This window comes from Limulus polyphemus, unplaced genomic scaffold (assembly GCF_000517525.1).
Source record: "Limulus polyphemus unplaced genomic scaffold, Limulus_polyphemus-2.1.2 Scaffold168, whole genome shotgun sequence".
In the NCBI taxonomy this organism is placed as follows: Eukaryota; Metazoa; Arthropoda; class Merostomata; order Xiphosura; family Limulidae; genus Limulus; species Limulus polyphemus.
In genome coordinates, this window is record NW_013665778.1 from 889324 (window position 1) to 907454 (window position 18131).

The 18131-nt window shown below is 32.1% G+C and overlaps 1 protein-coding gene across 3 annotated transcripts in view; it reads right to left on the reverse strand.

Moving 5' to 3' along the window:
• LOC106477662 (neutral and basic amino acid transport protein rBAT-like) overlaps positions 1 to 18131 on the reverse strand; it is a 43700-nt gene that overhangs the window by 4375 nt on the left and 21194 nt on the right. For all 3 annotated transcript variants that reach the window (XM_022381497.1, XM_022381498.1, XM_022381496.1), the window contains exons 2-3: positions 13625 to 14558; positions 11952 to 12575 (exon numbers count right to left, since the gene is read on the reverse strand). In XM_022381497.1, the coding sequence (XP_022237205.1) occupies positions 11952 to 12575; positions 13625 to 14449 (1449 nt within the window). In that variant the 5' untranslated portion in view covers positions 14450 to 14558. The remainder of the gene's footprint in view (positions 1 to 11951; positions 12576 to 13624; positions 14559 to 18131) is intronic.

Genomic DNA, 18131 nt, shown 5'->3' on the forward strand with positions numbered 1-18131 from the left:
ACACAATGGGCTATCTGTGCTCTGCCCACCACGGGTATCGAAACCCGGTTTCTAGCGTTGTAAGCCCGCAGACATACTGCTTACCCACACAATTTCCATGTAATATTTATTAATATATATGTTTATAAATATTACATAACAGTTATAGTAAATTTAAAACAACTTTCAGACAACCAGGCCAAATTCTAAAAGCATTGCACATAAAAGGCAGACATAGCTATGAATCTAAGCTAAAAACTACAACGTGAGAAGAATAAACTGTGCTTATTAAAAGAAGTTTCTGCAGAAGTATGACACCACATGTAAAAAATGATTAAATTAATGAAGAACAAAAATGAGCTCTCTACCATTTGTCGCCGCAGCCAGATTTCGGAAGGTATTTGCTCCTTACAAACAAACAGAACATAATTATAAAAATAAAAACAAAGTAGATTACTAGAATCTCACCAATCTCTGGACTTTACATAACACTTGAAGTTAACATTACAGCCATCCCATAATGATTATCTACCTTTATGAAAGTGTAATAAACCTAAGTTGTCTGGCTTAAAAATGAATTTTGTTGAACGTATGAAATAAATTAATTTTGCTCCAAATTATAAAAACGTGGAATTAAAGTTCACTCAACCACACTATTATACAATTAAAGTGTGTGCTCAGTTTGGTGACTGAAATCAAATACAAATGTATTTCATAGGTAAACAGTACGTTCTTCTTGACACTCCTTGGTACATGGTTCGCGCATATAAGCATGATGTACTTGATTTTATTTGATTGTCTGGTTATTGTTAAGCGCAAAGTTACACGATGGGTTATCTTTGTTGTGCCCACCACGGGTATCGAAATCCGATTTTCAGCGTTATAAGCCATAAGACTTACCGCTAAGTCTCTGGTGTACTTAAAATAACTTGCATTTATAAAATAGAAGGCTATATTTTTAGTGTATCAGTTTTTGACAGTTTTATATAAGGCTCCTATTTTTAGTGTATCAGTTTTTGACGGTTTTATATAAGGCTCCTATTTTTAGTGTATCAGTTTTTGACGGTTTTATATAAGGCTCCTATTTTTAGTGTATCAGTTTTTGACAGTTTTATATAAGGCTCCTATTTTTAGTGTATCAGTTTTTGACGGTTTTATATAAGGCTCCTATTTTTATTGTATCAGATTTGACGGTTTTATATAAGGCTCCTATTTTTAGTGTATCAGTTTTTGACGGTTTTATATAAGGCTCCTATTTTTATTGTATCAGATTTGACGGTTTTATATAAGGCTCCTATTTTTATTGTATCAGATTTGACGGTTTTATATAAGGCTCCTATTTTTATTGTATCAGTTTTTGATGGTTTTATATAAGGCTCCTATTTTTAGTGTATCAGTTTTTGACAGTTTTATATAAGACTCCTATAATATTATTATGCTTGCATTTTTGGAACATTTCATAACTGTGGTTAAATATTTTGCAATCTTAAATAAATCATATTGTTCTCAATTATTATAGTTAATACTTATAAGTAAAAGGTCTGCATTAGGAAAAAATACTTTATTGAAATTTCCACAAATCTAAGTAGCAGAGAAGTTATTACATTTTTTCTTAATGGTTGAATGAATGTTAAAATATATATGGGTTGAGTACATCGTACATTTATATATGCACACATAGCAATCACACACAACTTCACCTGAACAAAAACACGTAGTATACGAACTTTTAAGTTTTATAAACATCTACAGTAATACTCTCTTGATTATAGACTAATATTTTTCAGTTAATAATCTTAAGTATTGAGTTGTCAGTCCTTGGAAATCCTACGAATTTCCAACGTTATTTGCTATCAACTCCCCCCTCCCCATAAACCTTTAGATCAAGATTATTTTTAGCTGGTAAAACGTATAACACCTCCCAGCCTTAAGTTCTTATACTATAGAAAATTAGAATACCAACAAACTTCTCACTTCCAGTGAAAGGATATGCATATTACTTGAAACATTCCTATTTCTTTTTATGGCACTTGTAAGTTCCAATTTTCATTCAGTAGCAGAACATAATTTTTAGCAAAACTTCCGCCCTAAACCTTGTCTTTCTGTGGATCAACGACAACTTTGTGGACATGCAACGCTCAAATCTGTGGCTTGATTAGTAGACAGAGCGAAGAGAGTCCACTGTCTGGCTTTGCGCTAAAGTCAACCAACTAACCAAACAAACAAACCTATAGCACGTTATGATCACTTACAGTTCTATGATGATTCAAGTAATGTATATCACTTGTAAATTTTAATGTACATCACTCGTAAATTTTAGTTGTTAACATATGGCAATGGATAAAATTTGAATATTTCAGTTCTCATTCTATGGAATTATATAGTACTTTGAAACTAGTTCTTATTTTATAGCAAAGTATAACATTTGCAAACTTTGGTGTTAATTTCATGGCACTTACAATGTTTACTTCCATTTCAAGATATTGCATAACACATTCTTATTTCCATCTATCATTTTATGAATAAACAAAGTGCCTTCGTTTCTTCAGTTCCGTTCTAAGGCAAAATCCTGTGCTCCCACATACTCAGTTCTCAATCTTTGTCAAAGAAATTATTTACCAAACAAAAATTCATTTGTCATCTTTATGTGAGGAAAAACTCTCCTAAGCCTTCTAGTTACCTGGTATGAAAAGTATACCATTTGTACGTAGCAGCTGTAAATATTATGCTGTTGCTTTTACATGCGAAGAGCGAGTGAAATAAGTATTAATTTGTTTGGCTTCTACGTGTGAAAGACAGTCGACAGAATTTTAGTAATTACTCATTTTTGTTATATGAAGTAATAATTTTGAGATGAAACACCATATACATTCTAATTTTTCTATATATGATTCAAGTTGTTGTTGAAATTCCATATTATTTATCTTTTAATAAATTTATTTTCCTCATTCAGTAAAACATTTGTTATATTTTACATGGAACTTGTTGATAGTACAGTAAAATAAAAACAGTTTCAGTAACATGCTTATTAACTTTTTCTATCACTCACTTGCCAAAGGACAACATGAAATTATTTTACTTGGCTTATCGCCAAACTGTTTTAATCATCATAAGAAGTAAGTGATCTTTGATAGGTTGTTTAGGCAGAGTATTCATAATAAATCTAAGTTTCAAATGGACAGCAACTGCCTGTTGTAGAAACCTACAAATGTAGAGGACCGGTGCTGTCAGGGACTTTCTTTATCTTTGGAGTATTGGGGAGAGTAGTTATTTTGAGTATCAGAAAGTTTGGGATGATGTTCGAATCTCTGCAGCGTAGTAGGAAGGTCAGGTGATTGGCGCAGTGTGCAAGCTTGGTAAGGTCCTCTACATTTGTAAGTTTCTACAACAGGCAAGAAGTAAGTGTTTTGGTGAAATACAAGATGGAGGTAATTTTTAATGGTCTTCTTTGAGTTTTTATGTTGTATAGTTTCGTTAATATAAGCAACACATTATGTTAGATAAAGGTAAGTAATGATGCAATATAACCAATTAACGGTATAATCAATTTACGCAAATATAAGACTGAATTGAAAATTTGATTAGCTATAATGTAGTATTTTCTTGATCAAAAATGATGTACATTTCTCTGTTCTTTAAGGAATTTACTAAAAATGCAAGCGTTTCACAAAGAACACCTAAGGCTCTCCTCACATTTAACCCCGCAAACAATACTTTCATCGTAACTTTTCTCATATTAGTATCTCAGATATTATGAACACTAACTTTCTTATTTAGTAGAAGTAAATTTTAGTACTTATGTCGAAAATGTATGTGTTTGTTTTCTTTAAAACGAAATGAATCGTGTAAATACAGACAATATTTAGTTTGTTTGTTTGTTTGTAATTAAGCACAAAGCTCCACAATGGGCTATCTGTGATCTGCCTACCGGTATCGAAACCCGGATTCTAGCGTTGTAATTCCGCAGACACAATATTTAGTAGTATTGTTGTGAACTATTTTTAGACTCATTTAATGGTTAGTAAAAACCGAGCTTCAAATAAGTATATTGTACCTTTAGCCGATAATGTTCAATATATTTTACTACTTGGCCTATTTAATGCTCTGGGAAGACATAGAGACCCCCGAGGAGGGTCAGATCCAAATGACGACTCCCCACGTCACTCCTCGGGGGTCTAAGGGTAGATGCCAAGTTTGATGACAATTGATCATGTTTTATTCCAATAAATTAATAGCGTGTTAGCCCGCATTTGACTTTAATGACTGCTTCAATGCATCATGAAAGACTATCTATTAATTTCTGGTAGAAAGCTGGTGGTATTGTACTCCACTCCTTCTTTAAAGCAGTAGTAAGCTCCACTACTGAAGAGGGTCGTCTTGGCTTTGCCATAATTCTGCGTTCCAGTTCATCCCAAAGATGTTCTATCGCGTTGAGATCGGGCTCTGTGCTGGCTACTGCAATATTCGATGTTATTCTCTTCAAACCACGCATTCACAATCGTTGCTTTGTAACATGGAGCGTTATCATGTTGGAAGGTGTAAGGGCCGGTAACATAAAATTGCTACAATGTAGGACTCATAGAATTGTACAGAACATCAATGTAGGACTCAGCATTCATGAATCCATGCACTGCGACCAGTAGATCTAGTTCATACCACGAGAAGCACCCCCATAACATGATACCACCACCTCCAAATTTCACTGTTGGGGCAACACACTCAGGTAATAAACATTCTTCATGTATCCTCCATACCAAAACTCGTCCATCAGACTGGAAGAGCGTGTAGTATGACTCATCACTCCACGGGACCGATTTTCCATTGATTCACGGTCCAGGTTCGGTGTGCCTTGTCCCATGCCAATCGACGGTGTGCATTTATTTTTGTTATCAGTGGCTTGTGGGCTGCAGCTCTTTCGTAAAGATTCATGGCATGCAGCTCTCTAAGTGTCATAGAAACACTTATAGAATTGCCTGTGGCTGCTGGCATCTCTAAACGGTGAGATGAAATAACTAGCCTTCTCAAGGCGCTTCGGTTCCTGTCAGTCAGTATTTTACACTTACCTGGTTGTCTCTTGGGCTCATTGTCACCTGTAAACTTCCATTTATTCAGCATGTCGACCTGGGAATGTTTAATTGTTGCGCAATAGCACGTACAGACATTTTCCACAAATGATATCCAACTATCCTTCCCCTCTGAAATTCTGTTAGCTTTTTCCATGTACTCATCGTTCGACGTAAAAGTTTGAAATAGCTTCCAAGCCAACCGCTGATCACCTTCATAGGCCAAACTACTTGCATATTTTGTACTCACTCCCATTTTCATTCCCGCAATCACAGATGTGTTCCATTACTTTTGGTAGAATAGCGTATATATGTTATTCTAAAATGGTCTCTTTTTTTTTTCTACGTTGAGAGCACTTTTGTCACTATTATATACTCATAAAATGAGCTTATATGAGAAATACTTTCTGTTGTTATTTATAGGAAATGTGTGTTAGCGCTAAGTTTACAGACTTGCAATGCTACAAAATCTGTGGCCTGATCCCTCTTGGTAGACAATATTTACTTTAATTTATATCACTTATAAAATTTAGTTTAATGTATATAACGCATAAAATCTAGTTTAATATATATATCTTGTAAATTTGGGAATTTTAGTTTAATGTATATCTCTTGTAGATTTGAGTTTAATGTATATTATTTGTAAATTTTAGTTTAATGTATGATATCACTTGTAGATTTTAGTTTAATGTACATCTCTTCTAGATTTTAGTTTAATGTATATCACTTGTAAATTTTAGTTTAAGGTATATCACTGGTAGATTTTAGTTTAATGTATATCTCTTGTAAGTTTTAGTTTAACGTATAATATCACTTTATTTAATAGAAAACATACTTAATTTGTATAGGTTTTTTTCAAATTTGGTACACTGATAGATCTTTACAACGTATAATTAGGTGTCAAATGTGGTCTAAATATAAGCCACATGTGCAAAGTGTTTCAACAAAAACCGCTTAAATTTGAGCAAAAATTCACGTGAGCTATCGGTCTGAATTTTTTACTACAGCTTCACCTAAGGGTAAAAGTGGACCGTTTTTAGTTTTTGTCATCCTGGTTAAAGACGGCTGATTTAGAGCAGCAAAACTATAAGGTGAAAGGATGTGCAGAAATATAAGTATTGGTTTGGCCAAAAGTCATAATATCTAATGAAAACACCTTAGGTGTGAAAATAAGGTGAGGCTAAAAAGGATTGAGCGTGCGACTTAAAGGAATGAAATCAAAATTGGCGGCCAAACTGGTAGCTACACTTATAGCATTAATAAGAATTTTACAGCAAATATTCATTCATTAGTTAACTAGGCCGCGTACTTTGTTTTACCCACCATCATGCCTCAAGTTGAACAAAAAAAATGTGACCTGGCTAACTAAGGAATAAATATTTGCTGTAAAATTATTATCAATGCTATAAGTGTAGCTGCTACCAGTATGGCCATCAATTTTGATTTCATTCCTTTAAGTCGCACGCTTAATCATTTATTGGCTGCATCTTATTTTTCACACCTAAGCTGTTTTTGATTAAACAGTAAATACTAAATTTCTCCCTACATAAATTAAATATGAATATAAAGAAATGGAGCCTAAAACATACAATAATAACATAACTCTTTTTAGAACATCATTAAATCTAGTTGTATAAGTATTACTTTCTTTTTTAGAAATTTAACAATTTATGTTCCAGAAAAAAAGTTTGGCTATATGAATAACTGAATATCTTAACCATATATATACTCCGTGAGGTTAATGTCTTGATTTATCTATAAAGAAATGTGGTTATTAAACTACTCGATGTTTTCTATTCACACAAATAACGCTAGGACTGTAACCCGTTTTAGATATATAGTATTGAATTAAATAGTGTAGTATACGGATGGTTAAGTACGTTGTATTAATAAAAAAACGATTTTTAATGTGCAAGTCAGCAAGTCACGTAACAACCACAACCGATATAAAGTCGTGGTGGGATTGTATGTATCAAAGCTACACTTTGGCATTGTTTAACGTTCATAGGTAATATGAAACCATCGAAAATTGGTCGCTTTTGGGAAATTTGTATAATAGCTCCTCCCGATGCAAAAGGCCCATACACTCAGAACATGAACATGTGTTATGATTAGGGATGTATAATTTTCAAGAAAGGAATTACCTAGTACTTAATGGCATTAGAAAACAAAGAAATATGTATCAACCTTGGACACCAGGATCATTCAGAAAGAAACCTGTAACAAGTTGTACCCAAACTATGGTAAGCCAAGTGCAGTGTCTTATAACACGAACACGAACACAAAGGTAATAGCTGCACACGTGTCCACCTGGGATTAACTGTACACTAATTACTTCCATAACATATTTTTCAAAGGTCGCATACCTCAAGTAACTGGAGATGAAAAGAGGATTCATGTTATTCTATAAGAAAAGATATCGGTCAAGTTATCAAACACAATACCTATGAATTTCAGTGCGATCCGACTATTGAAACGAGCTCCGGGAACCGTTGTTCTCCTACACTAGATAGATTATGGAAAGCAATGAGAAAGATATGTGTGCTTTGGACATAAAAACCATATGACGAAGCTTTTTGTAATGGAAACTACATTGAAGAGTTATTGTCAAGATACACGGTCGTCGGATAGATTATGAATGGACATGGCGATACGTATTGTTACGGGTGAGGCTCGAAACTCGTTTTAGTTTAAAGTATACTCAATCTCTGAATAAATTATATGTTGAAGAACATTTTACTAATTGAATAGATTGGTAGAGAAAGTAAAATAATTTCAATTAGGATACAAGGATTTTCACAGCCTGAATACTAGATTTTCCATATATTATTTTTTGATTGCATATCGAACACTTGACTTTTTTCCGGTAATTTCATCTTATCTAACAACGGCCAAGTTTTCCACTTATTTCTTCCCTTATCATCGCCGAATTCATTCCACTTTTTCTCCTTCGGCTATCATTTTCTCTTCGTTACTCGATTTTGTAACAGAGCATGCCAATCAATATCTGACCAAAACATTTCTACAAGCATAAATAAGAAGCTAGATAAAACACACAAAAACTTGCATAAAGTTGGGATGAATACAAACACTTAGACAAAACCAGTTAGCTGTCACATACTCTCTAATTACTAACAATTTATGTACGTCTTCTGTTAACTATGTTCTTTTTTTATATTTGGACTGCGTCATACTTTCTTTTACAGTGATACACATTTTTTCTTCATTGACAGTTTCATGTATATATATTTTTTCTTGTTGGATCATTTCAACCACACAATTAATGTGCTAATCCATACAGATGGTTATTATTTTTACAGTATTGACATCTCTCCTACCTCACGTATTTTATTTATACGCATACAGTAACGTTTGTCATCGTGATCGATAGAGTTGGTTTTCACCTCTGTACTATTATCCTTTACTTTAACCCTCACAACTAACATGCATCTAAGCATCATATCTCTCATACTGATCCTAAAAGGTTTATTTGTAAGATATTTCACTTTTGTATTGTAAAGTTAAATGACAAATATTATGAATTAACTACTGAAGATTTCGAGATTCGCTAATTTTTTAGACTCTTTACATGTTACATGCCAGTAATTTAATAACAATATATTGGCTCTGGTTCAATCATACGTTGCATACTTCTAACAGATTGGTGTAAATTGTGCTTTGAAACGTTACCAACTTCAGTCACAGATTTCTTTTTAACAACGTTGATTTTCATAGAGAAAATCATACATTTGAGGTGATAGCAGTTAAAGCAGTTCTTACATTTTCTTGTTGTGTTCTTTTTTATGTGTTTAGAAAGCACTTTTCTTGGGTTTTAAGAGATTTTTACCAACTGAAAATATTAATCATATAATAAAAATAAGCATCAATATCAGACAACGATTTACATTTAAAAGTAATTATTACTCTGTTTGGAAATAGAAGAAAAAAGCTAGAATAAGTGATTATTAATCCTTATTCCAACCAACACTATGAATCTACAACAGAACATCTTAAGTCTAAGAGATACGTTCAGTCTCTAAACAAACAAGTTACTGGAAGATGCTCTTATATCTCTTTTCTAAGAGTAGCTGTGAACATGCTAAGCTTAAATCCCTTAGTTTAGGATTTTAATAAAAAAAAGACGTATACATTTCGTAAAAATATTAGTAAATTATTGTTAATCGTTTCAAGCAATTTTAGGCATTGTATAAAAAGTCATAAATCTATATTGATTAAATATATTAAATTTAATTTAGTATACTTAATAGTTTTTGTTTTTCTCAGGCACAAATATATATTGTAAAAATCATATTTTTAGGCCATTAGTTGCCAAATAGTATAAGGCTAGAATCCCTAATATGTTAAATTTAATTTAGTATACTTAATAGTTTTTGTTTTTCTCAGGCACAAATAGATATTGTAAAAATCATATTTTTAGGCCATTAGTTGTCAACTAGTAGAAAACTAGAACCCCTTCAAAATTTGTAGTACATACTCGAGGGATTTACACATTTTGATAAAAAGGTTAGAAAAAAACGACATTTATATTCCTGGTAATTAAAAAAAACTTTTTATTTTAATCAACCTTTGCAATATCATCATGGTGAGTACATACAACTATTTGATATTAGAATATTCGTTAAATGATAAAACTGGTTGTAATGAACAGAGACAATGGGTCGTACATGTAACTAAAATAACACATCATATCAATACACTTGACACTATTACTTACAGCTTAACACTTGTGTACTCTGGAGTACACACAGTCCAACAATTTGTTTTTAATACTGCTGGTAAACTTTGTATCCTTTCCACTTATTATTGTTTCTTAGCAGCTTCTATTTTCTGTATATTTGTCTGTTAGCTAATCATGAAACATATTGTAGTTCTCTTAATTTTTATATCTCATATAAGTAATATATGTTAGTATAGCTGTATAGTTAGTACTAAAACTATATTATGATATTAGAACAATAGTGAAACAATAATAATAATCTATACGTTTATTAATTTGCAATAAAAGCAATACAATTTAATCTAGCACAATAAATAATTATTATAAACAGGGACTTGCCCTAAAAGGCTCTACACATGTTTCGGTGTCTGTATGACACTATCTTTTACACAGTGTCGTTTATGAATTATTTAATCTATACATTGCTAGACGCACGTTACGGCAGACTTGATAAACAGAACATTACAAGCAGTTTTATAATTTAACGAATATTCTAATATATAATATTAATATATAATAATTGTATGTACTAACCCTGATAAAGTCGCAAAGGTTGGTTAAAATAATAAGTTCTTTTATGATTATTTGTAGTATAAAGGCCATTTTTTCTAACCTTTTTATCAAAATGTGTAGAATCCCTTCAGAAAAACTTAAGAAAATTAAGAATTACCTAAACTAGTAATATACTTAATGCAGATAACCGCGAATTGTAAGTTTAAATATAATTTGATGCTTTAGATCCGACTTTCACTTATTAGCCTAACTAAAATATGTATTGGTTTGTCAATTAAATTCTTTCAATCCCAAAATAAAAGTTAACTATTTTCCAATGAAATGAAGATAAATGAGATGCAAATTTAAGCAGTTTCAGAATATTTTTATTTAAATTACTAGTTTTCATCAGTTTAATTTTGGGAAACACGTTTCTCTAATTTTAATCGTCTTTCTTTTCTTTGCAATTTATCTGGACTATCAAGTTCACACTGAAACCCAAACACCTTCGATCTTAACCACGAAAATAATTTATTTTTTTTATATTTATACGATTTCGTATTCGAATGAAAAATTATTCCCCAGGATTACTGTTATTAGAGTGTTTCTTAAATTAATTTCAACGAGGTTTTGTTTTGATTTACTTTGTAATCTCCAAGTTCTGTTCTCAGTATTACTAGAAATATAGACAGATAAAATATTAATTTTCCGTTTTTTTAAAAATTCTATTTACTTTTGAAACGTATTTCACTTTTCTTCTTACTGTTGAATTCATGAAGGATTTTTTCATGGGGGTATAGCAACAATCTACTAAAACGATCTTAATGTGGGGTAATGTCTAACAGAGTCTACTGCCACTGGCTTGGACATCAAGCAGTGTTATACACTCTAGTGATTTTAAGGTTCACATAAAAGCCGTACAACGTGGAAAGAATTGCTGATAACAATAGTTTCTTACTGAAAAGCTTTCCTAAAAATGCTGATACACGCAAATGTTTTTCAGAATAGATCTCAAAACATGACAATGTAATACTTTCTGGCTGAACAATCCACAAATTCAGGTTCAAAGCACGATCGCACTTTCTCCTTTTGTGTGCCCATTTGTGTTAAGGAGCAGTTGATAGAACGGAATTCCAAGAGGTAAAGTTTGACAACCTGGCAGTTAGTACTTTTACGGATATTCTTACAAAGTTCTTGTTTATCTTTTAGAGTAGTCTCATGATATTTCATATTCGACAGAGTTACCTACAAATTTATACTAATCGCTATGAATAACTCTGTGAACTACCAGAATTGTCGAGCTTTATTCTTACGATATCTTAAGTGACTTGAAACATCTTTTTCAAAATGGATGTTCTATATGTAGGGGTTGAGAGCAACAAATAATTACCCAATTAACAAATGTGGTTTGCTTAATTGTTGTTTCTAAAATAATTTGCCTATTTCTAGCCCGTACAACTTCTGTTTCATTTTATTTCGAAAGTATTTGATAATAATTTATATTCTTTAATTTAATGTCAAGTCCTTAAGTGTAAAAACTACATAAAAACTATGAGAGATTAGTAAAACTTTAAATTTCAACAGATCACACTGCGGATATATTTTCAAATCGTTTTAGATTAATTTAAACATATCTAGAAACCTAACATATTTGTAGCCAATAACCTAGGTTTTGTTACCTTGTCAGTAAGGACATCTTTCGAATCCTGGAGCTTAATCTCGTCCCCGTAGAACAACGAAACTGACCCAGGTAGCGTCAAAAGTAGAACCATGGCACCCAAAGTATACGTTGTCCCTATCCTTGTAGCCAGCCTCGTCGTCTCAGCGCTGCCTAAGTGCCAATTAATCCAAGACGACTCTGAGAAAGTGCTCCATTCATCAGCCACAGTTAACTGAGCTTTAAGGTCTAGCGAATGTGAGACGTTGAAATTTAAATGGAAATCTAAGATATCACAAAATTTTAATAAAGAGATAAGAAACCGAGACTTTTTCTTTCTCAGAGTTTCAACAAAGTGAGAAGAGACAAGTAAGATATTTCTTCTTGTATCTGTACTGTACTTGTTCAGCAGAAAGCGCCAGTGTTTCATTATAATAAATAAATCTCTCTCAACTGTGATCTGGATATGTTCTAGACCTTTTATATAAACTCCATCTACACGTTTTTGCAGCCAAAACTCAAGAGCTGAGTTCATTTCTTTTTGAACAGCTGGATGTGACCAATTTAAAAACAACTCTCCACCAAAGGGTCTGTTAGGGCTTTTTTTTTCTTCGACATGGCCGTCTTGAAAACCAGAACTCTTTTCCTGGAAGTTAGAAAATACAAAATGCCCACTTTGTTATTTATTTTAATTTCTCAATATATGATAACACGTCAATCAACTAACGTTTCCTATATAAATCAAAATTACTACATTACGATGGACAAACTAGTCTTACTGACTGGTTAACGTAAGACAGTTCTGTGACGTATATTTCGGATGTACTTAATAAAACTCTACAATAGCGTATTCTGATTTTCTTGAATATATTTTACTATACTATTATACGATAATACAAAAAGATGCTGACAGTTGTTATGTAGTTGAAAATGATTTTAATAGCTTTTCGATAAAACAGAAGCGTAAATCATCATATTTATATATAAATTTATGTTTGTTTGTTTGTAATTAAGCACAAAGTTACACAATGGGCTATCTATGCTCTGCCCACCACGGGTATCGAAACTCGGAGTCTAACGTTGTAAGTCCGCAGACATGCCGCTGTGCCACTGGGGGGGTATGAATTTATGACATTTTAAACTTTAACGTTAACTCAGTATAAGAATTACATTTTATAATGGTTATGTTTTTATCATAAGCGATCCTTCATGTGTTTAACACTGTACTTTTCCTTGCGAATCTAAAAGTCTCTTTACATTATTAAACGTATAGATTATTATTATTATTGTTTCACTATAGTTCTAATATTATGATATAGTTTTAGTACTAACTCTACAGCTATACTAATATATATCAATACACATATTTTTATTTATACTAGCCTTCTGTTGAAATCGTTTTTGATGATACAGATGCAACATCATTCGTTTCATAAATGGTTCTGTGAAAACTAGAAAGCAGGGTCTTGCTTCATTAAAAGAGAAGAAAGTGAACGTGTGTTGAACCATTCTGTTAATAATAAGTATTGTTTACATTCTTTCTTTATAAATAACAATTAATCCTCATGATTTTTATTACTAAACACATAGACCATAGACCTTTTTATATTATACTCTATACCACAGACATATTAGTTTTAAATTATTTTATATTAAACATATGTAATGTTTTGTAACTCTCATAAACGATATTACCTTTATTTCGCTGGTTTCGACGTAAAAATATCCATATTCACCACTTTTATTCTGCTGCCAGTGAGCTGCCCAAGGGTGCTGATCGCTGGTAATTGTTGGGTTCATGTCCAGTATTACGTGTATACCACGTGCATGAATGTCTTGTACAAGTTTTTCAAAGTCGGCAATGTTGCCTAGATGCGGATCAACATTTTTGAAATCAATAACGTGTGTATACTCCAAAGGGTAATCTAACGCGCTGAAAATAGAATTTAACCTTATCGAGGCAACGTTAAATTTTTGTATATAAGGTAGTCTCCAGCGCAGTCCGGCGAAGTCACCGAATCCATCACCATCAGAGTCTTGAAAGGAAGCTGGAAACACTTCATAAGAGACAGCACCCTGCCACCATTCTCTAGCCGGGATACAGTGAGATGTTTGAGATGTCACTGACATCAGCACAACACAAAACAATCCAACCAGAACACACACGAACACTACAAAACATCCCAAGCGGAATCCAGCCCAGTTCCACTGAAACACCAGAACATCTAATGGGCAGGAACTTAAGGGAAACTCTCTAGTTCGTAAAGAATAGTTTGAATTCGTCTCAGCGGATGTACTCTGTCTATCTTCCTGAGATAAGTGGATAACGAATGGCTGCGAGATTTCTGATTCAAGTAAGTTTGTGGAACATTCTGGTTTCTGACCTTGTTCACTGTCGGTAGAAGAACACCTAGATATCAAGCTGGTATTGGATTTAGATCTTTCCTTCATCATCAGTTGTGATCCATCAGAAATGGTTAAAACTATGTCTCCATTCGGACCAGAACAACTACTATCCATTCTGTAAAACTGGAAGTCACCGTTGGTACAGTTTGCTAATTTGATGCTTTCAGGAGAAGCGTACAACCTGTTATAAACAATCAATCCTTCCCTGGTAGTGGAAGAATACCTAGTAGAAAATATTATGGTATTGTCAGAGGGTTACTTAAAAAAAATAGCTTAATTAAGCTGATATTCGTGTCTTGTGAATGTTTTATATACGTCGTGAAAATGATACATGAATTGTTTAATCCAGTGCTTTTTTTCCAATAACTTTAAAAGTAAGTGAATCTAAAATTAATTTCCACTATTACGGAACATGTTTACGTGTAAACAAGGTTTGACATTTTCACGTGATCTCTTCTAAAGTAGGACTGACAAGGACACGAGAAAGTGTCAAAACTTATATCCATATAAATTTGTTGGTCGTAACTTTATTTTATATTACTTTACACAATATTGTGTATATACCTACTATTAAGTAACGCTACCATGTATTGTTGTACAGAAGTGACGAAATACAACATATCAATTCTTTTAAATGAAATGCTAATGTAGAAATACGTTAGCTTTCTTGACAATATAGAAACACATATAATGAAACATTTACAATCTATCTTCAAAAGGGCTTCTTTTACAAATTCAGAACGACAGAAAAATATTTATCGAACCTGGATTAATAGTTATATTTATTCTTCCCTTGTTCGATTCAAAATCGCCTTAAGTTCAAATAATCAACTTAACCATCCTTGCCTTTTTCTTTATTCTGTTGCTTGGAAATGTCTAACGTATTTTCATATGCTAGTTTAATTCTACTACATGATACTGTCGTTATATAAATGATAAAGTTTAATGAGTGAGCTTACACGGCGACTTAATTGAAAAATACTTTCGCAATGAGCTGCATTATTCTACAACAGTAACAAAGCAATTTAAGTATTAAGTTGAAACTAAAATGAGAACTATTAAACTGTTTTGCTACTTAAGTAATTATAGATCCCATCTCAAGTCACGATTAAAACCGAAATTTACAAAAAGTATTTATGATAGGCAAGTTATTGGCAAACTCAAAGCATTCTAGTACACATTGTCCGCCAGTTTTACTGTTTGAAGTGTAACAGAAATATTTATATATCACATTTCAAGTTATAAATGTACAAAGAATGAAAGGAGCAGCGGAATTAAAAAATCATACAAAATAATCTGCATGCCAAAACATTTCCTTTATTATGAAATTAACAAGGATACAAAATAATCTGCATGCCAAAACATTTCCTTTATTATGAAATTAATAAATATACAAAATAATTTGCATGCCAAAACATTTCCTTTATTACGAAATTAATAAAGATACAAAATAATTTGCATGCCCAAACATTTCCTTTATTATGAAATTAATAAAGATATACACACACACATATATATATGTGTGTGTGTGTGTGTTTTATACTATAGTGCAATATAATTCGTAATGATCTCACAGTTATCGATCTCATTATCATTTTATTTCTACATAAAATCTTAGATACATGTGTTTGACATCCTGCTTTTTTTCCAGGTTTTTCTTTTTGTAATTTTAATGTATTTATCATACCTATTTTCGACGCATGTCTAGCGCAGCAGAAAGCATAAACAGCCATTATTTAATAGAGTTAAGTAAGCTAAATCCTCCGAAATGCTCAAGTTTTGCCTTTCCTTTCAAATACAGGCTTATCTCTTTACTCTTGTATAAGAAGAAAATGTCTCGTTCCCTCATTGTCAATTGATCACTAGACCTCTTTTCCGTGTCAGCTACACGTTCACACATAGAGGTAGGGACGCTAATGGTTTTCTTCCCAAGACATTAGTTTAGTTCAACCAACAAAATATAGAAGTTTGTTGAGATTACAGATCCTGTCATTGGTTCAACAAAAATGAAAAAAGTTATAAGCCCACCAGATTTGTATTCTTTAAGAATTTTTTTTAATTACAGTCCGTTCTATCGCATTAAATAAAAAAAAGTGAAACTTAACAGTATTTAACATTTTTTGCCATTCGTAAAAACAGCAACTAATGCATCATTATTAAAAAATTGTATTTCGAGTTATTTTTTTATCGTATCTTTGAAAATCAAATTATATCTTGCAAACGCAATTTCTAAAGCTGAAGAATTCAAAGATCGCCTTTCTTCTACTTTCATACTGACTCTAGATCGATTATTTTGAAAATGAATTTTTTTCCAGTGAACATAACGTAAATAACAAGTGCTATTTCTGTTTATATATTCCTGTAAAATGAAAATAAAGAAACTGATAAAAAGAACTTGTAAGATTTTCAATTTTGAATAATGCCGTCTTTAGGGATTGGATGAAATATATTATATGAATCTTAGAAGTAAAACTCGCACGCAAGTGTATACAATAACCCATAATTTCAAGATGTGAAAAATCTCGTGACAATCATTCAAATACTTCATTTCGTGTTATAAAACGTATGGTATTTTTAACCCTTCGAATTATTTAAAACGTAGTTTCATGCGTGTTATGGTAATTAAATTATTGTATATTTGTATTAATGAAATATATTAGAAAACTACGTATTTACTCATGGATATTAATTACAAACCGATCTGTTATATTTTTCTTTGAAAGCGAGATAAACCCTCATAATGAGTCCAGTTCCTCCTAACTTTCTCAAATTACATGAATGATTCTAATGTTTTGATTTTTTTTTTCAGTATTACTGCACTTAATTCAAGTATAATTGCATGTTGTTGATTTTTAATTGTTTATTCTCATTAGGCTAAAAATGTGATTAAAATCACGTTTGATTGGAATTTGTTATTGGTTTTAACAACTAGTGTTACTTTCAAAATATTTACGCTTCATTTTCATAAAAAAAATTACAAAAACAAAGAAAAATATATGAATTACATGAAATTAAAAAATTAAAGATTCTATACGGTGTAACAGCTTTAAGCCTTATTCCCATTACGATGATTCTGGACTGAATTTTCCAATTCTGTTACAAATTTAGGTTTTGCTATAAACGTAGGCCTGGTATGGCCTGCTGGTTAGAACACTCGCCTCGTAACCTGCGAATCGCGATTTCGAATCCCGTCAGCGAACATGCACGTCTTTTCAACTGTTGGAGCTTTATAATGTGATGGTAAATCCTAATATTAGTTGGTAAATATTAGCGAAATAGTTAGCGATTGATGGTGTTAACTCTCTTCATTCCCTCTTGTCTCTCATTTCAAAATTACACGCGATTAAGGTAGATAGCCCTCGATTAGTTTTGCGTGAGCTTCAGCAAACAGACAAATAAAAGTAACAAGCGTACTTGACTGTTCAAATAACTTCTTTTTAATTAATTATATTTCCAATAGCCTTGTATACGGATTATCTAATTATCATTAGTGGAATTCTATTGAATATTGCCCAGAATAAGTTTAAAATATCGAAAATATTCTACTTTGAATTTCAGCGAGTTACTTCGAGTTCGGAATTCTTTGTGAAAGAACCAGGCATTTCAGTTTAAAATTGGATTCAACATATCATAACAAGCAATTATTTTTTCTCTTATATTTTATTTTCTAACCAAGCATTTGCTTGAAATAAATACGTCCATCTCTTCTTAACTCCCTTTAGCCACTTGATAGTTTTAGGAAATTAGTCTTATATTATGTATATTTGTCGTCTTTTACTGCCAGTTTAATCATTTT